Below are 25,372 nucleotides of genomic sequence, written 5' to 3' on the forward strand. Positions count from 1 at the left end.
AATCGGCGAATAGCTTGGGCATTTAGTCGTAGATGGCACTGCAGAATAGTTAAAATATTAAAAATATTTTTAAAATTCTTCCTTACCCTTTTTCAGTAGTTTTTCAAAGTTTTCGATGAATTCATTTTTAATAAAAAAACATATAAAACCTACTGACTAATTCTTTATATAAGTTAATTCAATATAAACGAAACTGTTATCCTGCTATTTTTTATTTTTTTTTAATGAATATAGCTCGCGAGTCCACAGTATGACTATAAAATAATTAATTCGAAAGAATTGCATTTCGCTTAAACTACGTAGATTATATGCATTTAACAATTTTCCACCAGCCCTTAATTGGTCACATGCCATCTGTAAGACTGTCATTTGCAGTGATTTCTACGATTGAAGATGATCAACATGGAAAGAGGGTGGACGGGTGAAAGTAATTCGATAATTGAGACGATTTCTAGAATATATTGCTATATACACACTTTAATAACCAAAAACAAACATTACAGTAATAATATTGTTATTAATATAATATTATGTAATAATAGAATCGTTTATCAATTGTAGTGTAAACACTAAAAATCTTTCTTCTTCTTTTATTGGAAAGAACAATGCGTTCGCTTTGCCTGTTTATTAATTAATATTAATCAATGATCGCCGCGAAGCGGCCGCGCTTGCGACTCGTGGGCGTCGATCGCTGCGATGCGAGAGAACAATCATTATTTTCTCGCCCTTGAGGATGGGAGAATCCAAAATGAAAACGCTTCGCGAAAACCGGCGATTCTAGAATCCCGTTTTTGCCGTTGATCCCGTCCGTGTCCGATCTTCGCAGGATCTAGCACGCGATCGAGGCCGAGAACCGTCAGGGTTCATGTTTTATTATAGCGCGGGCGAGGTATTTCGCGAGCGCGGCGAATCGCGACCCTGTCTCTCGTTTACCTTAGAATAATAAATATTATAGTGCAATATCTAAAAAATCTGTCTTTTTTATGCAACTTACACATTCAAATACAAGTGTACTTGAAAAATTTACAATCGTTATTGCCCTTACAAACATTAAATCTCTATTCGAGCGGTGGTAAAATCCGCGATCCCTCTCTTCTTCTCTTTCTCTTTCTTTCTCTCTCTCTCTCTCTCTCTCTCTCTCCTCTCACTCACTCTCTCTCTTACGCTCTTTCTCTTTTTCTCCAGCTCACTCTCTCTCATTCTCTCTCTCTCTCTCTCTCTCTCTCTCTCTCTGACCGCTAAAAAAGAATGTCGATTGAAGATCATCAGTGTGGTGTGAGTGCGTGTGAGAATAAAAAAAGAGGTGCAGCTGCTTCGCTGTTTTAATGATTACGAAAAAAACTCTCCTTTGCCCATTTCTCTTGTTCCTGTATAGGTAACAGGCAGGTCCAACGTGTTGCTCTAGAGAGCTGTTTTCGGCGAGCGAAGAGCGAAACAACGATCAACAGGGATCATGGCGTTCAAGAGCCCGCCGGTTAGGGTGATCCGTGAATGGATCTCGCGCGAGACTGGACCACTCGGTCCAACCTCTTCCACGGGTTTCGCTCTTGACGATCCTCTCGATCTAAGAACGCTCTTGCTCGCGAAGGCCCCAATTGGACATGCCTACTGTTCTCGTGCACTGGGTGTCCCGGACCTGTCCGAGTCGTGTGAACACGTTCCGCGAACAAAAACCAGCGAAATGTCTGGCAGACGAAGGCTCGTCGATCATTCCATCGGCAAATATCGATGGCCAGGTGTCCATGCGCGAAATTAATTTTTAACAGAACCATTTGCCTCGTTTGGCAAATCTCGGAAATTGATTGATCTCGGATTATACCAAGAAACACAAATTTTAATGTTGTTCAGCCTGTTCGGTTAATCCTTCTTCAAATTTTCTATTGTCCTCTGTTAACCCTTACTTGCACATGATAAACGTAATAACTTAATGTATACAATTTATGCAGATAATAAAGGTTTATTGAATTTAAAAACGGCCAGCTCTGTGAATTTCACGGGACCATAGAGAATTGTATAAATAACAAACTTCAAACAGGCCAACTTAGTTCGAACAATTTGAAAAGATTGAAAATGAAACTAAGGGCTCGAAAAGTATTCGTTAACTTCGCGTTTCATTGTGTTCTTTTACGTTCGAACGCACGAACACGCTACACGTACAGTACCAATTTTGCCGATAGATCATTCGCGGAGCCCAAGTTTGATATTTCTCATTTTCATCCGTAGACGTGGGGCTGCGATTTATGCGAATTCCGGGACACCCTGTGCACGTACAGTATTCCCTCCCTACAATCACACCCTATCGACCTTGTCGAGACCACCTTGCTATCAGGCGAGCATTGACTGTCGACTGAAAGGGTTGGCAGCACAAAACCAGATGGAATCATGGAATCGGATCTGCTCTCGTTATAGTCTGATCGTGAATGGCGCGATTATAGAGAGACAATACCGTGTACGCATGTGTGTCAGTGTGTATGAGAGTCTGTATCATCCGTGCTTCTGTTGTGTGTCCTCGTGTCCTCTGAAACACGCACGACCGCAGCTTTCGACTATTTCTCGATCGTGCGTGCCAAACAATCTCGGAAATGTGACGCGAGTTATGTTTCCTCTCGCCCATTTTCTCTCGACATTTCCCGCCAATGTTTCGGCACTTTTTGGTCGTGGATAACTGTTGTTCGGGCTATATGATCCCTCTATACGATACATAATATACATATTATATGTACTCCTTATAATACGTGTATTATATATTCCGTAATTATACCTGTCGGAACGAATAATCGTCGTACGGTAGCTTTAGCTAACATTCAAGTAACACTGACGATTAAAAATTACAACGTTTTTTTTCTCTTTTCTTTTGTTCTGGTCGTGTGTCTGTCTCTGCGTGTGGATGCGCGTCCTTCACCTGCACGTCTCTTATTTCTTCGTTCTTTCCTCTTTTACATACATGCAGCGAATCGCTGAGTATCTGACATCAACCGAACGTGAAATGTGGATAACGGCAAACAGTCTGGCGATCGTCTCGATCATACCGGGAATCGATCCTCGACCGTTTGTCGCGACCAGGTGCAACGAAATAGTCGTTTGTTCAAACGTTCCTCGCGCAGTGTACGATCTACGGTGGTCGACGACGGGTCCCGTCTCTCGAAACGAAAAGAAATCAAAATCGCGAAATCTATTTAAAAAGAGAAACTTGCAAACAATGGTTTTTCTTACCGAATAAAACAATCTACCGAATATTTGCTAAACGCGTTGTATTCGAACGCTGCTAATCACAAACATGTTCAGGAAACATTTCCGTTCACTGAACATATTTCAATGAACAGACTTCGAAATCGTAAAACGAAAATCGTTTTGACACTTAACTCGAACTTCAAACTCTTTTCACTAAATTAAACCCTCGTACACTCCTCAGGGTGAAACTTCCCCGTTCGCTATTCTTGCACACCGTAAAACGGTTGATTTCGTCAACCCTTAAGCGGACCTTCAAAATGTACTTTAAAAATGCAGTGATGCAACTCAACTATGTTTAACATTTTAATCTCCGTCGGAACGGTAAATACAAACGTGGCGGATTTCATCTAAATCCACAAATAGCTAAATTATTAATAGTTACGCATCAAATAATGATTAGCATAGATTTGAGTGGCGCCATATTGACCCCATTAGCTCGCTCAGGGGGTTAAACCGTCACGCTACAAACGAAACATAATTTGTGGAGCAAAAATGGGTATCGGGGGTCTTCGATGCGATTATTTCTGAGGAGCGTAAGAGGGTTAAGTTCGATCCGAAGAGAATACAATGATTCTCGGCGAGCAGAAAATCGATAAAAACAATTTATAGTCCAGTCTATGTATAGATGTGATTTCCCTGTCCCGAGTGATTGCGTATCGGTTATGGAAAACCGATGGACAGGTGTTAAAAACTTCCTCCCAGCGCACACGATCGAGAGCGACAACGGCGACGGGTTGGATTATGGAAGAAGAGCGAAAGCAAAACGGAACGATGTCCTCTTTCGAAAGAGTCTGGCCTCTCTCTCTCTCTCTCTCTCTCTCTCTCTCTCTCTCTCGTTATGCCCGTGTTAACAATGGTTCGTTTCGATCCTCAGGGTTGCCGGACACGGATATGGTCGATCGAGGACTGACCATTCGTTCTCGACAGCTGCACGGCTGCCAGATAACGGGGCGATGCAGTTAGCAGTATTAATGGCGATTATAATTGCGGTTGGTTAGCGGTAAATAGTAGCGTTAGCAGCAGTAACTGGCGATACGAATACTCTAGTTTCTAGGGAGTACAGGAGGAGGGAAGCTGGGTGTTCAGAGATCTCGAGTCGGCACGCTGGATCCCCTCGATCCCCTGGATCCCGGGGTACACCGAACAATTTTTCGTCACCGGGATGTATCATCCTCCACGGGATGCAGAAAGGTCGCGAAGCCGATATTGGTCCATCGATGGACAGAAAAATATCGATCGAATCGAGTGACCTGTGTCGACGCGAGATCACCTGGAAGATCGGGGGGAGAGATCGAAGGACGATCCAAGGGAGCTCGTTCCTCCAGTTCCGAGCGTTCGAAATGGAGCTGCGACGAGACCGGTCGCGGACCGAGAAATTACACAATATCGGGATGAAAAACCATGAGAAGAGGAGCTAACTAGAGTCTGATATGTAGACTGACTTTGGACCAGGGTTTACCTGTGCGTCGTTCACGGGTCTACACACCTTGCCTGCTACCGTGACGACTGGTCGTGACCGATCGTGTAGGTCAGTGACACCTTGACATGAAAAATCGGCCATCACTGTGCCCCACGGCGTGTCATGCTCTCAAATGAACGTGTGTGTTCGAAAGATATGTGTAACGTCGACTACAAGATATAGCGTATTTTTTTCTCTCTTTCTCTCTCCCTCTTTCTGTAATCTATCTACTTCGTTATATATACTAATATATATATGTATATACCAATATATATATTATTATATATGTATATATATATATATATAATATATATATGATACACCTTTGTATTTTCCTCTTTCTTTCTTTATATATATTTATATATATACGTTATCTCTCTCTCTCTCTCTCTCTCTCTCTCACACACAGACACATACTCACGCAGTCTCTACGTTTAAAGCACTCTCACGCCGGCTGAGACGATCACATGTGAACACTCGCAAGCCTGTCCTACATGTACTGATGACGTAGAATACAGCTATATAAATTATATCTCTTATACACTTACGGTAATTGTATATCATTTTTATATATACACATATGCCTCTATATGTATATATGCGTATGCACAGTATCGCGCGTATGACAAGCGTCGCGGAAACACATCGTTCGCATGAGTCGCGAACAGTTTTCATCCCTTCCTTGGGCACCTTCTAGCCGTTCCCTCGGCGTCTCTCGCGATTCTTCCCGGTTTCCTTTGATCATTTCCTGTTGGGATAACAACCGGGGAGAAGCGTTCACTGACACGGGAAAAATTGTCCGCGACCGGCGACAGTGTCTCTCGAGCAAACACGCACACGCCCGACACCGTATGCGCTGTCGTCCCATAACAGCTGTCCCCTTTTCCTGTTACCCAACCATGCTTGCTCGTATCATCCTGCGACTCCCTAAGAAAGGCTCGTGTCCCTCTTTATTTTAATACCATACTCTCCTGCGATCCTAACTTACGTATTTGTCTCCGAGGAGTACGCGGTTATTTTTCTCCCTTGTCTCAATTTCCTTCTTTCTTTCTCGTACAAAACGTTACCCTGGAATAATATCATGTCGATCCATCGCGAGGCAATCCCTCGATCTTTCGCCGAGAGTCCATTCTTCGCCGAGCGTTTATAGTCTTCGCAGAAATATTATAGAATGGTTTCTAATTCGCGGTTTCTAATTCGTAGCCATAGAGCATTGCTACGCAGTTCAGCCGTTGTATATTTAAAAGTAATTTCGAACTGTGTGTTCCATCATGTTGTACGACCTTCCTCAGCGATTTTTTAAAGAAAGATTCTAGAGAATTTTAGCCTTGAATTTCGTATGAATTTAAGATTGTTTTAGGAAGTTCAATTAATAACTAGGTGACTGTCAGCTACATTCTTGAAAGAAAAATTGTCTGACGCCATTTTTCTTCTTGAATGTACTACTTCTTTCCTACGATCAATTTAAATCCCAATTGAAGATGAAGATTGTACACAATCTCTACATTAATACTTGCAGAATATTTTAATAGCTCTTCGAGAACGAAATACTCATCCGAGAAACCGACCCGCAAAATGGCGTCTGCTTGAATCCTAACCAAACGAAGCTTACGCTCAACATGTAAATCTCAGCATTGAAATGATCACTGAAACAGCCTAAAAAACGACTAACAACAATGTGAATCATTGTGTTTACCGAATGTAGGTCTCCAATGAAGAATCAATCGACCTCGTGTCTAAAAGTACCCGTGTCATGGAAATCGAGTCGGAATAAAACATCCTCGGGTCGATTAGGTTCGATCGAGGCCGGTGGAATTCCGAATGAAAAATTCACGGTCAATTATGGCATGTCCGAGGGCTGTACACTGCCCTCGGGGGAGCCCGAAATCATGGATCATCATGGTCGGTCTTAATGGATCCCGAATTGTTCGATCGATTCCCTCGCGACGATCGACGATTCGCGTTGATTCCGCGATCGAGAAACTCACCCTAATTCCCTGTGCTCGCAGACCTCGCGTAATCGTGTCCGCACATACTATACAGTGTATGGCAGCCCCTATGCGCACATATACATACAATTATTATATACTTCGCAGCAACACGTTATAAAAAGCGATGCTTTTCGCTCTCTTACCCGACGAAACGCTTTTCTGAAAGACGCAGTCGCGACGTTCTCTCTCTCTCTCTCTCTCTCTCTCTCTACGCATTTCTCCTTTCACATCTTTCTCTTTCTCTCTTTGTTTTTTTTTTGTAAAAATTTCTATTCGCATTTTTCTCCTTAGTCAGTTTTTTTTCGTTTGTTCACCGTTCGCATCGCACACTACGCATCGCTTTGTTTCACGTTTACTTCATTTTTTTTTCCTTATCGCTCGCCTCTATTTATCTCCACGTTTTTTTTTCTTATCTTCGCACTTTTTTTTTATTTTCGTTAACCGCGATAAAAATTTAAAATACTCGTATTACACGTAAGTATTTATGACCCTGTTTTCGTAAAGGCTTTTCAACATAAGTCGTTATCGGCCGAGGAAGATACGGAAAAAGAAAGACACCTCGTCGATGAAGAAGAGGGGGAAAACGGGTTGCTGATGTGTACAACGTGGTTGAAGACATGATCGGATCTGAGTTTTCGGATGGGACGTCGTCCTCGACGGTACGAGGATCCATGAATCTCTCGAAGACTGACCGGAAGTGGCGGCGTAGAACAACACGTCGGACACGATCCGCGACAGCGAACTCCGAAATCGATCGAAACCTTCTCGCGTTTCCGGCTTCGGGAGCATCCACACTACATCTACGCCGCGGATGTTCACGAATTTCTGCCTAAAAGTTGAAAGATTTTTAGGCACGTCGTTACCGAAAACCACGAAGCTCCTAGGAGTTCAAAACCGGTCTAATTTCTTTTCGTATATGCGTAAACATTCGCACGAACATCCGCGGTTTAACTACTAATTCTAGAGACCGCTGCTCAAAACAATCAGTGGCTCGTCGAATCGATGAAAAATATCTTCGGTGGCATTACCCGCACGAAGTGAATGTTCGAACGTTCGCCAGTAAATACCCTGTTAACTATCAAGAACTAGTTCTTAAATCCGGGGAGAGTTTCTAATTGTTCCGAGCAGCGTTTGGAGAACAGATATGTCAGGACTCGCTATAGAGTAGTAAAAATACGTCGAAAAACTATATGAGATCTGGAATTTTGTTCTTACTATACGAGAACACTGTCCGTGGTTGGACCAATCTAGTCACTCGAGATTCATTTCTTGTGCAACCACAGAATCGAGCATGTTCAGAAGTTTGTTTTATGTGCACTAAATTTTACTTCAAACATTTCCTTCATTCCGATAGAGACTCTTTGTACTGCGCGAGACTGGAAAGATGGCTCTGATGGTAGTGCGGCAAAATGGCTGCTCGTAACGCTTCCAAAATGGCTCTCCGTTTGATACAATTCCTCTATTAAGTCTCTCAGCCTTTAGGTTCTTGCAAGTACGCACCGATGAACTAATGGGAGCCGATCTAGTGAGATTATCAATAAAAAAAAAGGCTTCCAAACGTCTGGAGATTTCGGGATGAATCTTGTACTGACAGAAGCCTCCATTAAAATGAATTTCCAGAGTCCTCCGAACAGTTCGATATTAATAAATAGAGAAGATTAATAGAGTAATAGAGAAAACAAGATTTTCAATAAACTTCTGAAAATATGCGACCCTCTTCGCCCTAACTTTCGTCTCGGACACCGCTGAATTCTTCAGCGACGAAAGGAGACGAATGAACAGCTAAAATCGAACATTTTTTCTTCCAACCACAGCAGTCCGCCGTTTTCGAAGCATGATATGCACCAAGATATGCAAACCATCCCAGCCTTAGACGTCCGATCTCAATCGAATCGTTTGTTTATCGCGGATCGTACCGTTCGACGCGTTCGCCGCGAACAGCGGTGCAACAATCGACGCGAATTGGAAGAACAAAAGGGTAAGGGCAGGAAATCCCACGAACGGGTTGGAAGTGAGTGTCGTGTTTGCGTGTACATATTGGCTTTCGTAAACGGAAGCGGGCCGCCCCGTTATCTTCTGGATAACGCTTCGACGATCTTTCGAACGGATCGCGAGCATCGACGAAGCTCGCTGCGCTTCCGAGAGAGCTCGTGCTATCGTACATTTTTCTATAATCCCTGTCTCCCGTGCCCAACGAGGCGTTCTTAATTCTACGTACGAATCGGAACTGCCGTTGAGAACGCGATTTCCTTGCTTGTGTTCGTTCGCTCGATTACGTACGAAATGTCCTAACACCCTTTGCTCCAAATCGTCTCCTCCGCCCCCCCCCCCGCCCCGGGAGAAATTCTTTCGAAACTCAGGAATTTCGTAGAGATCAATTTGGCACTTAAAATCCTCCCGAGAATTCGACCAGGAGATCGGCCATCTTCTGACCTCGTTTTTGTTTTTAATCATTTCTCTTTGCCAGCGAGACGAAGAAGCATGAAATCCTCTCTTGTCGTCTACGTTTTACGTCCTATCGACAGGTAACGAAAATCACGGCGAATGTGAATGCAGAAAATGGCGCGAACACTCCCCCAAACGAAGTTCCCAAACCCCGAACACTTTTCCTCGTTCGATCGTGTCTTGATCGTATCGGAAGCAGCGTTAAAGTACATCGTATAAATATTTATTGCTTGTCGAGCCTGTTCCGCTGTTAAATTAGCAAATACCACTAAAAGTCCGTAAAAATTTACCGCTAGGATACCGCCTAAAGTCGTCCGACTTAATTCTACGAGAAAGAAAAAGAAAAGAAAATAAAGTCAAATAAAAAGAAAAGGACATTTCGTACGTTCGTATCCGACACGCGCTCTCTTCTGACCGATTTCTCGTGTTCTCGCGATCGGTTGTTCGCGAGTCCCGAGGGATCTGTATCGGAGGAGTCGACTCTCCGCAGAACTTTTCTGAACGGGTCTCCAAGCAGAAGAACCTGAGGTCGGCACACGAGAAACCGGCGGAGCGTCTTTTGTTAATAACTCGTAAACGGCCGCGCAAGCGGCGACGATTTGGCACACGTGACGTTTCAGTCCGCGAAAATTTACCTAAGCTTGGCACGAAAGTTGAGCCGCCCGCTTGGACGATTTTTCCCCGCGATCCTCGGTCGTTCGATCCTCGTTCGATCTCGTTTTGGCACACGTAACAACGGAAAAACCGAGAAACGAAATTGGGCTACAGTATGATTCTCGCGCGCATCCATGCTACTCTGCGATTCGATTATCCCAAGCGTACACGTACGCAATCGAGATTCTCTTTAGTCCCTCGGTATTATTATCGGTTCCATTGTAAATTGTTCTTTCTCTTTCGCTCGTTCTCTCTCTCTCTCTCTCTCTCTCTCGCTTTCTCTCAATCGTTACAGAAAAATATGCCGTTGAGAATCTCAGGCGTCCGCCCGATCGCGCTCGACCCTTTTTTTTCCCACGCGCCCTTCGGACGAGAACAAAAAGGTCTTGCCCTTAATTTTCGCGCCCCGCCGGAGTAGAGCGCGTGCTCAATATCCTATAAAAACTAAGTTATTTCTTAGCTGATTGCCTTGCGTTACGGTAAGGTTGGGCGCTCGATCAGGATCCGTCGCGAATTAATTGAACACGCGGGTTCCGTCGGCCGCCATGTTGAAACGCTTTGCGAGTTTCTTTCGGATGCTTGCCTGAATGGTGGCTACGGTTCGATTAACGTTGATGTTCTCTAAAACTGAAATTGTTCCCTTCTGTCGTCTACGTTTGCGAGTACAGTCTTTCCTCGTTAGCGTCGAACAGCGCTCTCGCGCTATTATTTCGCTCCAGTCCACCTAAGCGATCAGGACGATGTAGAGTCCCGATTGAACAATACAGGTGACAACGCACGTGGAAGTGTTCCTTCAGACGAAGGACGTTAGAATTGTAGAAGAGCTTCTCGTTACTCTTGACTCGCCATTCTCTGTTCGACGTGGATCTGCACGTTCTTCGGGAGGGCTGGCCTACTATCTGCATCGCCACGTCCAACTGATAAGAAGAGACCCGACGAAGATAGTAACACGTTATACTGAAGAGGCCAAACAGAGACAGAGGTATACACGTATCCTTCAAAGTGTTGACCTGTTGTTGCCCTAGGTTATGTCCGAAGTAACTCCGGAAGGAAGTGGATCAATTCTTTGTTGAACACACGAGTCGAAAGAAGAAGATGACGAGGAGTGTCTCTCGGAAGCTCGACAGGCAAGGATAGCTTGTAGAAGGCAAGCTGCTCTTGACAGTACCGAGTCGAAAGTCTCTGGCCTGATGGTTCCGGGTCGTGAGGATTGTAGATTGCAATTATAGATCCCTTTGATCAAAGGGACCTAAAGGTCGATATATACGACCTCAACAACCAGAACTATGCAACCTACAGAGATTGTAAGCTTCTTCCCGACCCAACTGTTCTTTTGCCAGGTGACACCGAGCTGCCAACCGATAGCGAATATTCTACTCGATAGTGTCCTGGACGACGCGACGCTAACGAGGGGAAATTGTGCGTGAATGTTATTCGCCTGGTTTCTCTTCAGCGTTAGAATTCCATGTTCTCTGATCTTGAATCTACCCCTTCATTTCTGTGGATGTACACTCTCGTTCACGGACGCTGATAGCGTTCGAAGAACAGAAACGAGTAGATTCAGACAGCGTGTGTATGTTCTACTCTATCGCACGATGAATATTGTCTACAGGTCTACCGGATCCTCTCCCCGGAGTGAGAATCTTGTCTCTTAATACTTGTTCGCATTTCGCATTTTCGTTACTCTTCAGCCGCGTTAGCCGTGGCTCCCTTCGAGAACTGGAATACTGTTCTTCGACGAGGTTGTTCAACGCTGTCCTTATCTACACGTTCTAGCCAAGATTCCTTTCGATTGTAGCTTCACGATTTCCGTTTCTCCAGAAAAATCTGAAGGAACCGGCGAACTTGCCACGTGTCCCGTGGAAAGGGGCGGACAATTTCGAAAAATATATCATCAAGCGGCCGCGTTCGAACGGAACCCAGGGTGCCGCGCAAAATGCAATTCGGATCCTGGCCGAGGCCCGCGCAGTAAGGATAAGGCCCCTGCACTAACAGATTGCTCTACGCCACAACAATACGATTGCGTTCCTATCGACGTTGACGCGCGCAACGTCCTCGCTTCTCAATAAATTTCGTTTCAGGGCAAATGACGAGACGAAAGGGGGTTGGGGGATGGGGTGATCGGATCTCGGAACTCCCCTGCCGATCGGGGAACCAAAAACGTGGTCGACGTTCCTCTCGAATCGAGCCGCTTGCAGTTTACGCTCGAACACCGTTGCGATCGTGAAAAGGAGCAGAATTGAGTTGCGGGTACACGGCGTGCTACGATCGAACATCGATCCCATTGGGACATCCTGGTCCTCGGACCGAACGTGGATCTCTTCAAGATAGCTATTCTGAATAACAAGTCACCGCGATTCTAGTTGATCTCCGGGAGAACGTTATACAAAACTTCGGTGATCTCGCGAGCTTCGTAGAACTCTATATCAAGTAGGCAAAGCCTCGAACAGGTTACGATCCAAGTAGAAAAGTGCTACGAATTGTCTACGATTTCGGGGGATATTTTATGGATCTCGAACGGCTATACAAAAGTATTAAATACCGAATCAGGGAGCGACGTTGTGTGCTCGAACCTCCTGCGCCAGATGGTCCGTCGCCGGCCATTAAACTGCTCCAGGGTCGATCTCAACTCCGGATGGCTACACCGGAGTACAATAGTGTCGAAACTCGCCAACCGATGTTCGCGAATTGTTCCTGGAACGACCGCCGGAAGCTCGTCGTAGCTCAAGCGAATGATCTCGCACGGTGTGTACCCGCAACAGAAGATCCTCGTCGATCAGCCGATCCCTCTGACGCGGCTCCCTTTCGCCGTTGGTTTTTTTTTTTTTTGTTAGTTCGTTTTCTTTTTTTTTTTTTTTGCTTTTCTTCTTTAAACACGAAACAAATTACACTGGATAAGACGACAGACCTTTACTAGACACACTACGAAGAGTCGACTGATCGAAGTATCTACGGGACAGAGACGTCCCGAACAAGTATACAATTCGTTTGACCTCTATTCGAGAGTGACAATACACGCCGGATAAATATGAGCTTGCTTATTAGTAGCAAAAAGAGAGATTAATTATTCGTATAGCCTAGTCATATGTGTCATCGGATATGCTTCGGGGATTCGTTGGAAGAGGATGGGTGTGATCCGTGATGATCCAGAGATGATGAAGGGGGGACGAGGGGAAGAGGATGATGTACGATGATTCTTCGGTGGGTTTCGCGGTTGGTTCGAAGCTCGGTGGGCAGTGACGACATTCCGTTGCCTTCGGAGAATATAGACACTGCGACGAGAGACGAGAAGAAACGAATTAATGCTCGCACCGACCACCGTTCTCCACTTGGGAGCATCGAGAAACCGAAAAGTTTTGCTGGGGGATTTTGCTCGGAACACGGGGAGGGGAGGGGAGGTGGCGGCTAATTGGTCACCCACATTTTACCCGCGACGAAACTTCCCTGCTGGACGACAAACCGTGTGCTCTCCAACCCTCGTGCGTCCATTGGACGATCAACTCTTATGACCCCTATGATCTCTCAGGCGTGGTCTCCTTCTAATTTACCTCCGGAAATGTTTCGACGTTGTTTCTCGCTGCCATTGTGAAAACGGCGGCGAGCGTGTGTAGCGTCACCTAGCATAAAGCTGTATCAGTTGCCCTTGACGCGGTGACTATTCTTTGATCAATTAATTTGACGGGTTCGAGCAAATTTGATCAGCATTTTCAGGAAGCAAGAGATCTAGCAGCCAGGGTTCGATCAATTTTGGCTTTACATTGGTTACTTCGATTTCGTGGGATCTCAAAATATTTTGGAATATTTTCAAAGAATGTTTTCCCCATTTTTCTCCAAGATGTTGCTCGAGACTTTCAGCTCGTGACATTGACTTTCAGCCTCTAACATTGTGGTACTAGATAGTAACCGTGATCGAGAGTGTCGCGCAGAAGCCATTTGCAGGTCAGTGTAGGAGAGCACACGCGTGTCTGTCAACGTCAACGTATACGCGCGCGGCAATCGGCTCCCGGTGACAATTCTCCGCGTAGAACGAGCCTAACAGGTCTCGAAAACACGCGATCGTCCAGGACCACGGGGCTTCCGAAGAAGCTTCTCGACGATCGAGGAGGATTACACGCACGCGCGCACGCACATGATTTCATCGTATCATTAATAACAACGTAAAAGAACAAGGAAAAAAAAAGGAAAATCTTCTTGAAGTCTCCTCTAACGCGATTAAGTTCTATTTTTTTCCTCACCCTTTCTCTCCCTCTCTGGCACACAGTCTTTTCGGTTTTTTGTCTATTGTTTCTTCCATTTTCTCACGGTTCTCTTCTTTGTCTCTTTCTCTCACTCACACTCTCTTTCTCTTTCTCTCTGGTCACATTCACTCTCGACCACACGCACGCGTACGCAATCACACACACACGCACACACTCGCGAACACCGATCTATCTCTCTCCCCGGTTTTTCTCCGCGATGTGCTTTAAAAATTGTCCTTAACTACTTACTAATAATCGATTCTAATCACAGCAATTATTTATTGTTGATATACACAATCATACAGCGTCTCTCGCTAATTAGATTAACTTACGTGTGTGAGTGTGTGTTTTCATTTTTTTTTCCTTTTCCCCTCTCTTTCATTCGAAACCTCCCGACACCTCTGACGTTTCCGTCATCGTTTCTGTTTCGTTTCGTTTCGTTTCGCTCCGCGTTTATTTTTTTCGTCTTTTCTGTTTTCTTTCCCGTACTTTTTCGCATCACTGTACAAGCAAAGGCTAGCTTCTCGAATGACGACGACGACGACGACGACGACGACAGGCGACGTCGTTTCCGGTCACGTTTAAACTTCGTTTCCTTTGGTTTTCCTCGACTTTTATTAGTTTTTTTTTTGTGGTTGTTGTTGTAACGTTTTTACAACGTGTTACGTCGTTATCGTGCGATAATTAGAGAGCGGAGGGGCGAAGTGGTGGTAGTTATGGGGGTGGGGGCGGGGGGAGCGAGGAGGGTTGCGAATGAAGAACGGAGACGCGAAGAATTCATGATGCCGAGCTTCATGACGTAGACCAAGAGGACAACGAGAAGATCCTGCGGTTTCTCAAGGGAGCGGGGGCGCGCGCGCGCGCGAAGAGTATGCTCGTTTCGCCTCTTTTTCTTTTTTTCCCCCCCCGCCGCGCTTCTTTTGTTCCGTCGAATTTTGTCTGGATGGGTGAGAAAAGAGAGAAATGCTTCGTAAAGAAACGGCAACGTAATCAAGCTTCTTTTTGTTTCATACTTTCTATTTTTTTTTTTTATGTTTTCCTCCATCTTCTCTTCTATTTTCATCGTCGTCGCAACCATTTAAATTATATCATAAATAATATAACAGTACAAATAAGTTAGCACTTAAGTTAGCATATAAAAAGAAAAGAGAGAACAAACGAATCGTGTACCTAGCGATCTGTAAATAAAAAAGAAAGAAAAGAACGCTATATATCGTGGGGATTTAACAAATTGGACAGCCATTGTGAACGAAGAGTGTTTTGGCACAGAGTTGACGGTTTTGATAGTGCTAGATTCCATTGCTTTGGATTTTTTTAGGGAACCCTGGGAAATTTTAGGAGAGAGAGAGAGAGAGAGAGAGAGAGAGAGAGAACGAGTCTGCGAGAATTGATATTAAAGAATCGGGAAGAGAGGAATTTATGAAATTTGTCAGGAAGGAACAGAGGCTAGCGAATGTTACACATTTTTGTAAAAATCTGCGACAAAAATAATCCCCACAATATATAGTTTCACGTATATTATGTGTATGTGTATATATATATATTTTTATATTTATATATATATATATATATATATATATATATATATATATATATGTATAGAAATAGAAACGCGAATATATTCCTACGCATGTATAAATAATTATCCGCCGGCGATTAATTAGCTCGCGAGATTAATAGGCGTCGCCTTTCGTTTTTCGTCGAATTGGAAGCTCATCCGGGCAGACGATCGAACACAACCCATTGAATTCTTTTTCGAGCAAATCGGAAACAATGAAGAAAAAAAGGGATACAAAGATGAAAACAAGATGGCGTTCGATCAACGATCGACGGAACGCGCAATAAATAGAAATTAAGACGAAAAAAAGAAGAAAAAAAAAAGAAAAGAAACGAACACGAACGTTGAGAATCGATGAATGTCGAGACGAATCAATAAATATGTACAACGAGAGATGATTATAGAATATTTACAAGATCGAATCGCGATTGAAGCAATTTTGAGCGAACTTAACGAGACGATGCGCTTGATCACAGAAGCAACGATGAGATTAACGCGCGACGCCATTATATTGCACGCTTCGATATATCGAGGGAAACGACGAAAGTGAATAAAGAAGAAAATTTCAGCGCCACGACTTTGAACGTCGAGATTCCTCTCGGAGCAAGAAAATTGCTTCGACGCAACAATTTTCAATCTTCGCGTCAAGATGGACGCGAACAGCGCGGAGACAAACTCAGCGTTTCCGGTAGCACGAATTGAACAACCATTTCTAAAAACAATCGATTAATTTCCAGCCCGATGGCGGGAGATTCGAAATAAAGCGAACACTCCGATTCGAACGACCGGAGTTCACGGGTCGAAATGAATCGCACGCGCCGAGAAGACAAAATGGCCGTGAAGAAGAACCATCGCAGACCGAGCACATGATTTCGAAGCGATTAGTTAATTGTCTAATCTCACGATCGAGCCGCAAGACCTCCGATCCGCGTCTCTAAGATCATCTCCTATGACTAGAAAACCATTGTCATCGGTATAAATTGCCAACGAAAACGTAGGCAGCTGGTGAAACAGTGGCCATGGGGAGTGTCACGACGGCTAACTTCGCCGAGTCTGTCTTCCGGTCGTTCTTTCTTTCAACAGTTTGCTGTTGTTCGCTGGACACTTCGAGACCCAAAGCGAAAATGATTTTAAACGAAATGGTGGGACTTTTCTTAACCACCTTCGAGACGCTGAGCTAAGTACCCACGTGAAAATGATTTTAAAAGAAACGGTGCGGTTCTGGCTCGACTACACCTTCTCGGGTGAAACCGAGTCCCGAGAATGATTGTAAAAGAAACAGATAGGGGAAGATCTCTGATTTCTCGAAATTTTTCGAAGAACGCGACGGAACGAAGGGGCACGCGAATCGCTCGAAGGCGCGGAACATCGATGGAAGCACGTGGAACGCTCGCCTGGGCAAAGCGTTTTCTCCTCCGACCGTTTCGCGCGTCTTTTGGCACAGATATTGGAAGCGATCATCCATCGGACAGTCTTGGATTCGCCGTTTCTCTGACGTTGCCCTAACAGTCTCTAAAAAGGAAAGACGAGCCCGTTCGAAACACGTTCCGAACGATCGAGAACCTAGGACCGCCATCGAAGACTAAATTTGGCTCGCGGATGCTAGAAGACACTGAACTTACCCTGCAAACAATCAACCGAGAAAACGATCGGCTCGAATATAATAGTATGTATATACAATCACCGTCCACAAGCTGCTGGAGCACAGCGAGTTACTGAATTTTAACTGTGAACAAGAAGTTCTTGGATTACTGAGGAAGAGCTCCTCCTTGTGGCCATCGTCTTCAATTTTTACTCACATCTTCTTATAGGAAGACAATTTATTCTTAACGCTTCACTCTCAAATCTCGCAATTGTCTTTGTAAGATTACAGACGAACGGCTGAGAACGTCTCAATAAATGATTGAAAAGCGACGGAAAATTTCGTTCGAAATTCAACAAATTTATCTAGCGTAACAACTTCTTACGAAATGATTGTTTAACTCTTTCACGTTTGATGTAGTCGTTAAAGAGACTTTTAACAGGCTTAAGGGAAGTCGAGTGTTAGTATCGTTCGAATACGTGCACAGAGGAGTAAATTGTCCATCGATAGTACACTATAATTGCAGAAAATCTTTGTTCAATGTGTAACCATCATCATGCAGTTGTAATAGTTTCCAAGAGGATGACAGATATCGAAAACACAGAGAGTCGAAAAATATAAGAAGCTACGAAGCCCACGGACTGTTGATCTTGTTTTAATAGCTTCAACATGTAGTTTGAATAGTCTGAAGACAAATCCTACGTTCATTCAATCATTTGACTATTTTAAATTTAACCTACCCACTTGAAAAATCCACAGTTTAATCATTATTTATCTAATCGTAGAAAAATGTTTCCGAGCGTTTCTTAATACGAGCAGTTTATTCAGAGATTATTTCCGTAATCTTTGTTTCAATAGAAATTCAATTTTTCTAATTTGTGTAATTGTCCAGCAGCTTACAGAAGGTGCAAAATTTACCTTGGCTACGAAACAACGTCTTACCGGGATGGGAATAAAAAGCGGAGGAGGATGTAGATGAATTAGGTTGATGAAGAGAACGCCTCCAAGCTGGGCTTGTTTTCACGCCCCTAGCGTCGCGAATTCTCTCCGCTAACTTGTTTCTCCGTTATTCGAGTCGTATAATAAATATACATATATATATATTTATTATGATCATATATATATATGATATATCATTATTTATATTCCACGTTATAATTTTCTTTATTTCTTCAACGGAAGAGCGTGCCCAGTGACGGCTCGGCTGGCTTCGATCACGCGAGATCGTGTTCCCGCGATCCCTTGAAGATGATCCAAGGGGACGTGTTTTTAGCCAGAGCCAAGACGACGCTGGCGTGCGCAAATTGATTTTTTCTCTCTCCGTGGTTTCGTGAAAAGCTCGGCCCCGGCTCGCGAGAACGCACGAAAAGCTTTTCGCGCGAGCCGGGACGCGGCGCGCTCCAACGGTTCACTTTTCAGAAAACGAAAACCCCCTTCCCTTTTTACCGTCAATTTTGAAATCGAGTCTCGCATGCAAAAACTACGGAACTACGTAATTACCGCGCGCGGTTCATTGTCACTTTTCCCGCGGCGTTCCGCGCGAACGGGACCGTGTTTCTCTCGCTCTCTTTCATTCTCTCTTTGTCTCTCTCTCTCTCTCTCTCTCTCTCTCTCTCTCTCTTTCGTTTTCTCTCCGCGGCCAACCTGATTCGCCGATGTGAATAGACCGTGTCTTTCACGTTCCACGGGTTCCCCGATGAATGAACGCCATTCCCCGGGGAATGGGAAGCGTCGTTTTCGACTCGCGTCCAACTCCCGAAATGAACGCTTTGCAGTCGACGTCAGCTCGCGGCGCTCTCCAGCTCGCTTCTCGAGACACCTTGCAGCGATAAATAATTAAAAGCGCGATTCGAATTGCGAATCACGTATTCTCGTATTTCTCAAATCAATGCGGAGGCTGAATTGAAGCTCGAATCTCGGAAGCGGTTCCTCCGCTTCCGGTTCCTCGAGTCAAGATGGCCGCCACACCTCCGATTCCTCGTCCATTCCGCAGAGAATGGAGACATTCTGATTCTTTAATATACAGAACGAAGATTCGGGGTTTGCAGCACCAACCGAGACTCGAGATTCAATATTTCAAGTTACTCGCTTGTTGTTTAATATTTGAAAATGGCGCTTTTAACACTTTACCTACCGGCGATGATTTCATCTCCGTTGAAGGCTTCTTAATACGTTCCTCAATGTGACAGCGATTTCACTGATAAACTAACAAGCTATTCTGAATAGTATAGCTTGCAGATAGGGCATACTATTGAGTAACCTTCTAATAGGCTTCCGGTGGGTAAAGTGTTAATTTTACCGAAGCCATTCGTCATGGCGGTAGAATGAATTTTAATCTTGTAGGCTTACAATTTTTTGATTATAAACAAGGACAGTGTAAAAAAGTCCCTAGAAATTCAATTTTTACATTAGAAAAATGTAACAAACCTTTATAAAGCTAATAAAATAGAGTTAAAATCGACAAAATCGTCTAAGAAAGAATAATATATATATATAAAAAAAAAACAATCTGGTTTAGAGAACCAGCAATCTCGCCTTAAATACCTTAAAGATTAACTAAGACAACGAATAAAAAAAAATATTCTATTCTTTATAGTACCTCAAATATGAAAGACGTTCAACAATGTAAAACAGGGAAGTTACTACCCTCAGAATTAACAACAAAATATAACAAGAGAAGCTCAAGAGCTTCTCGTATTTACAAATTACCGAGCCGTCGTTAAAATCATTGATTCTAGCAACTACTACAGCCTGCAAAGCGGGAATTTCGACGGATCCGATTCGAACAGGTTCGGGAACAGGTCCCGGACGCTTCCCAGCATACGTTTCGGCGATCCAAGATGGCCGCGACGGTCCGCAAATTCGGCGGGACCCCGTACGACAGAAAAAACGCTAACAACCGGCCTAATATATATTATTCAGCGTCCTTGTTCACACATTCAAGATTAATTAATAATTATAATAATCCTCTCGTATTTCTCTCCTGTCTCGTTATCATTTTGTTTTTTTCTCGTTTTAAATATAAAAATGAAAACTAACGTATCTTTGGCTTGTTCCCTTTACCAATCGGCAGCAACCCCGGACGGGCTGCGGCGAGCATCGTTATTATTTGTTTATTTATTTTTTGTTTGTTTGTTTGTATATGCTTGTTTGTTTAAATATCTTTTGTACAGGTTTTGTACACTCGAGTGTGGATCCGTGTACGCGCGTGCGTGCCTTCTTCGTCTCGAGTTTTTCTCGCGTGTTGAGCGCCTCTCTCTCTCTCTCTCCCTCTCTCTCTCTCGCGCGCGCTCTCTCAAAGAGAAATATATAATAATAATCCCTTAACTCTGTCATCCTCTCTGCGTTTCCTTTCGTCCCTCACACGTGTGTATGTATTTACACCTCTCCCGTTTTCTGCGACGGGAGAGCGCGCGCACAATTTTCGCATTTCCTCCCCTGCAGTTTGTGTCTGTTTTCCTTTTTTTTTGTGTATATTTGTATCTGTATGTGTTTCTTAATACCTTCCTAATTCATACACGAATCTGTCCTACCGACGCGACAACGTGTACGTCCCCTCGTCAAAATGTATGAATGTGTGTGTGTGTGTGTACGTATAATATACTTTTTCTCCATGTTTGTTTTTCGTGTACGAGCGTGTGTGTGTGTTCTTATTCGTACGATGCGTGTATGTACCGTGTCTCCCTCTCCCACCGTTGTGTTCATATATATATATATATATACATAATACATATATATATGTATGAAGTTATATATATGTTTATATATATATTTTTTTCTTTCTATAGAGATTTCTGTTGTTGTTGCTTTTTGTTTTGCAAGTGTGTCGATTAGCAAGCTGGATGAACACATTGCGTGGCCCAGCCCCAGATGTCACTGACAGCTTCGCGTGCGTCGCGACGCCCCGCGTCCTTTTTTTTCGACGACGACAACGACATACGTGTGTGTCACCACAATTAGTGGATCGGCGACTTAACGATGTGGTCCGGCGGGATGAAGTGGTACGTGGGTATCTGCATTCCCGCCGTTTCGTGCGATATCCTGAAACAGAATTGGCCGAGACTGTCAGACGGGCTCAGCTCATGCTTTATACCCTAACTCCGCTTGGCCGAGGGAGCCCCGACACGAAGACGCGACCCTAATCGCTCGTTTCGATCATCCGTTCGCATACCTTCCGCAAATCTGCTTCCTCGAACCGGAATCCACGCAAACTACGCGAGCCTCGGAAACACTCTAATGCTGAACTGCGGATCTTCAAAATGGGAACTGTCTGCATCGATTATAAGGAACACAAGTTAAACAGGACTGCCATTGTATTGGCAACATTTGAATAAACTTCTTAATTCCTTAATTTAATCATTTCAATAACAAAAGCTAAATGCACAGTCTCCTTTTTGCATACTATCTTACAAATTTAGCGGATTCAGCAAAATATTTCTTATACTTTAAAAAATTCTCGTCCCGAGAGGGTTAATTATTTTAATAAGATGGATTCACTAATATTTACTATTACTATTTTTACTCGTTCCTGTGATAAACTGCGTGTGTGACATTTTAAACAGTAAATAAATTGGAAGAATTCAGGAATATTCTTCTGAGCTGACCAGAGTTATAAAAGAAAACTAACTTTCTCGTTGCAGACAATTTTTATCTTTCTCGACGTAAATGCACAGAATCCACGGTCTTATCGATGACACCAGGCCGACAACATAAAGAGGGTAGTTTCGCGACTAAGTAGGGGTAGAGAGGCTTCGAATCGAAGTTTATTGCACGGACGTCGAACGGAATGCCGCACGGTTCTTTGCTGATGAGATTGCGTCGACTTTTAGAGCCGTGCAATTTCGTCACGCGTGTCGGCTGTAGTTAATTAACCCCTGACGCGTACAAGTTTAAGCTTCTTATGCGAAAGCGACGTTTCCAGCGGTCACTGTTTCGCGGACCGTGTTAATACCGGTAGTACTCAGACCACGGTCTTCTGCCTCGGATGCGAGAGTCTAGATTTAGCCCCCTTTCATGATTCATCAAAGTCTTCTAATTGCCGGCTCCCCTTGTAACGGAGTTTATGCAATCCGGAAATTACTCGATTTACGTAACGACTGTTCAATCTTGACTGTAGATTCTGCGCTGATCGCGTGGAATTTACGACTCTTCGACGTCTACGCAAATTTCAGGCCTGCCGCGATCAGTTTATCATTTTTATCTTGAGCAAACGAACGGCTAGATCGACGTAATTTCTGATTGAAAACTGGAGGTAAATTAACAAGTAATTTCAATATTTCTGTACCGAGGACAAATCTGTACGAGTAAAAATGATTGACGAACCCCTAAAACTTGAGTTGCGATTTTTTTTTTTGGTCGTTTTGTTAACACTAGAACAACCAATCACTAAATTTCGTACCAGTTTCGTTGAAATATCTACTAGAGAAGTTTATTAAAAAATTTTCTCTTGGAAACGTATTTCTAATGGAAAAAATTAGGAGGAAGTCATTTTGTAGCTGGCAAAAGTCCCGATTGTCTCGATTTAAAGAAAAAACGTCTAGCACCGACAAGGCAACTAATTAATCGCAAGGCTTTTACAGTAAGAGGGGAATTCTCTCTAGCGAAAGTAAATTATGTTTGAGATACCGTGCAGCTCTAGAAATTTTCAATGGCTCAGTGGTCTACATCGGTTAGCAAATTTCTTCCTAATCCTCGTTAACATTCCGTGTATAACCGCTTTCGAACCGAGAGAAAGTTAATGAAATTCCGACCGTGCCGGCGAAAAGATCCCCGAAGATTTCCGCGCAGATAAGATAACTCGTGTTAGGAGTCCAATTAGAGACCACGGTTCTCGAAACGAGCGACTGGGTTGCGATCTTCGCGTCTCTCTTAAACATGCGCCCCGAATCTACGGAAGGAGATCCTCGGTCTTCGTCGTTCTCGATCTCCCACCGACTTCGGCTCGCGCGCAAAAATCTTCCGCGAATTTATCTCGGTGCAAATCCGTCGCCGGGCGAGCATTGGAAAAATGAAACGCGCAGATCGATCGGAGAAAATTTCGTCGCGCAAAACCGATCGTCGGTGGGCAGCAACGAACGGGCTGTTGATCACGTGGAAAACTCATTTCCAGAGGGGGGTCGAGACTTAGATGATTGGTCCATTTTTTTTTTCCAAAACAATAGTTCACCGCGAGATCTAGGCGTGACTCTTTCGTTTCTCGAAAATTGGAAAACAAAACAGCTAAACGAACGTGAAACATGAGAGAACGATATTGTCGTATAAAACGGTGATCGACGGTATATTGAAACGTGAAAAAAGAAAAAAAAAATGAAATTTTGACAACAGCCAACGGTATATCGTAAATAAAAAAAAATTGGGAAAAGTGTCGATTAACGGGACTACAAAGGAGCGGATGGTGCTTACCAAAGACGGTCAGGAGCCTGGGTCAAGTTGGTTGGATGGATACATCTTCTCTCTCTCTCTCTCTCTCTCCCTTTCTCTACATCTTTTCGGTTTTAGAGTCTCTTTCCGCTCTTGCCGTACGACTTATAACATGCACGTATGCACACGCGACGGTAAACGTGCATATGCACGTGCGTGCACGGTTGCTATAACATAGGATTCGCGCGACGCACAACGGTACACGTTGAGATCGATCGATCGCAACCGGAACACGTGGGAGATGAATGTTCCCCGTTCCGGACAGAAGAGAGAAAACGGCTCTCCTCGTGATTAGGGTATTACGTCGCGAATCGCTGCATCCAAGGTGGCGAGGATGTCCGTTCGTCTCGGTGGCCTCACCCGAGATTGCGAAACGCTTGCGAACTGTCCGCAAACTATTATTTTTTATCAGGTTAAGACGAGGTACAGTGAATTCTCGATATATGTCAACAACACGGGTCTTGCCGGCGTCGTGTATCGTTTAGGAGACATGTTATGTTTAGACTCCTCGTCGTCCGAGGCCTCTCGAGATTCGCAACGGTAGTGGGAATAAGCGACGTTTATCATTCAGACCTTGGCGACATATATAGAGAAATCACTGTGCTTCTGTATCGCGTCGTAGCTCCAACACCTAAAAATTTACCAGCAACTTTGTTTCATCCAGTAAACGCATAATAGATGTAACTTTCTACATTGTATTCCTGCTCACTAAAAAGTTGTTATATTTCTATCGTCGTTCGTCGTTTACAGCTTCTCGATCGTAGAAATTTTTGTCTTCGTCGTATTTTTTCGACTAAATATTTATATCATTACTGACCCGGAATTGAAAATTGACTTGAATGGATATAGTTTGCGTGTTTACAGTTCGCAAGGTGTTCCTCGGTGAGCACACGCCCTTAAAGATTGCGCTCGGATGCGCGCACGATTTTTCGTCCGTCGATACACGCTCGGTATGCGAGAGCTGGGCGCAGACATGATCGATCGGAAACGTGAACGCTGCGGACAGGATTTAAGTATTGGCACTGCCATTGTCCAGGCTGCCTGAGAACTACTGGTGCAATCCAAAAAGGAGCAAATCTACGTAAAAAAATAGTTAAAGAACAGTGATGTCTTTTCCTGCGAAGTATTATCTCTGAGAAAATCAATGTTAAAACCTTATGGATATTTTCTTAGTTTACAATAAGCAAAAAAAAAAATTCAATAGACTTTTTATCTTGTTTCCGTTATGCAGATTTATCCATTTTTTAATTTCTATTATACTTTTTGGATCCATCGGTTCGGAGACAGTGCTGTTTCAGCGATTCATAAACGGTTGTCTCCACAATTCATAATTATTGAAGTTTATCGCAATACTCTGCGCATTTCCGTTCACGTAATAATGATTGCCGTGTATAATGATATTATGTAATTAATATCGCACAATACACGTTTCATTTAGCGAATAACATGTGCGGTGCTGGATTAATTAGTTTGCAGATTTTTATGAAGTTTGTTTTCGATGATTTAGTTCGCGAAGTTTGATTGGTGGAAATATTGCACGTAATGCCGGATGTGTGCGAGAGTAAATAGTTATACCGTATTTCGCGAAGTTATTCGTTTAATGCGATCAGAAAATCTGTTTTCTGTGTGCGATTGCACCGTTACGTATACTCTGTCGTGTGTTTATAATTACCATTATTATTCAAGAGCTCCGATTGTTCACAGAAATTGCGAAATCATAACAATTCACTGACAAATTGTACAATTTAATTTTGTTGTATTACTGAAAATCCTATTTGCCGTACAACGTCGATA

The 25,372-nt window shown here is 43.7% G+C and overlaps 1 protein-coding gene and 1 long non-coding RNA gene across 4 annotated transcripts in view; one reads left to right on the top strand and one right to left on the bottom strand.

Annotated features, from left to right (window-relative positions):
- Positions 1-443: 443 nt before the first annotated feature.
- The window catches only part of Mub (poly(rC)-binding protein mub), a 237,973-nt gene continuing 213,044 nt past the window's right edge, over positions 444-25,372 (bottom strand). The window contains exon 9 of one of the 3 annotated variants that reach the window (XR_013082880.1): positions 444-5,729. Coding sequence is in view for 1 of the 3 variants with exons in the window: in XM_076794402.1 (XP_076650517.1) it covers positions 21,115-21,199 (85 nt within the window). In the remaining 2 variants the exon portion in view is untranslated. Of the gene's footprint in view, positions 5,730-14,470; positions 21,200-25,372 lie in introns of those variants that run through there. The other 2 variants (XR_013082879.1, XM_076794402.1) reach the window with 2 other exon arrangements.
- Positions 5,727-19,648, top strand: LOC143357803 (uncharacterized). Its single transcript, XR_013082882.1, has 2 exons — positions 5,727-11,035; positions 11,080-19,648. It is a non-coding gene; the product is annotated as an uncharacterized LOC143357803 (long non-coding RNA).

Source organism: Halictus rubicundus, chromosome 10 (genome assembly GCF_050948215.1).
Source record: "Halictus rubicundus isolate RS-2024b chromosome 10, iyHalRubi1_principal, whole genome shotgun sequence".
NCBI lineage: Eukaryota > Metazoa > Arthropoda > Insecta > Hymenoptera > Halictidae > Halictus > Halictus rubicundus.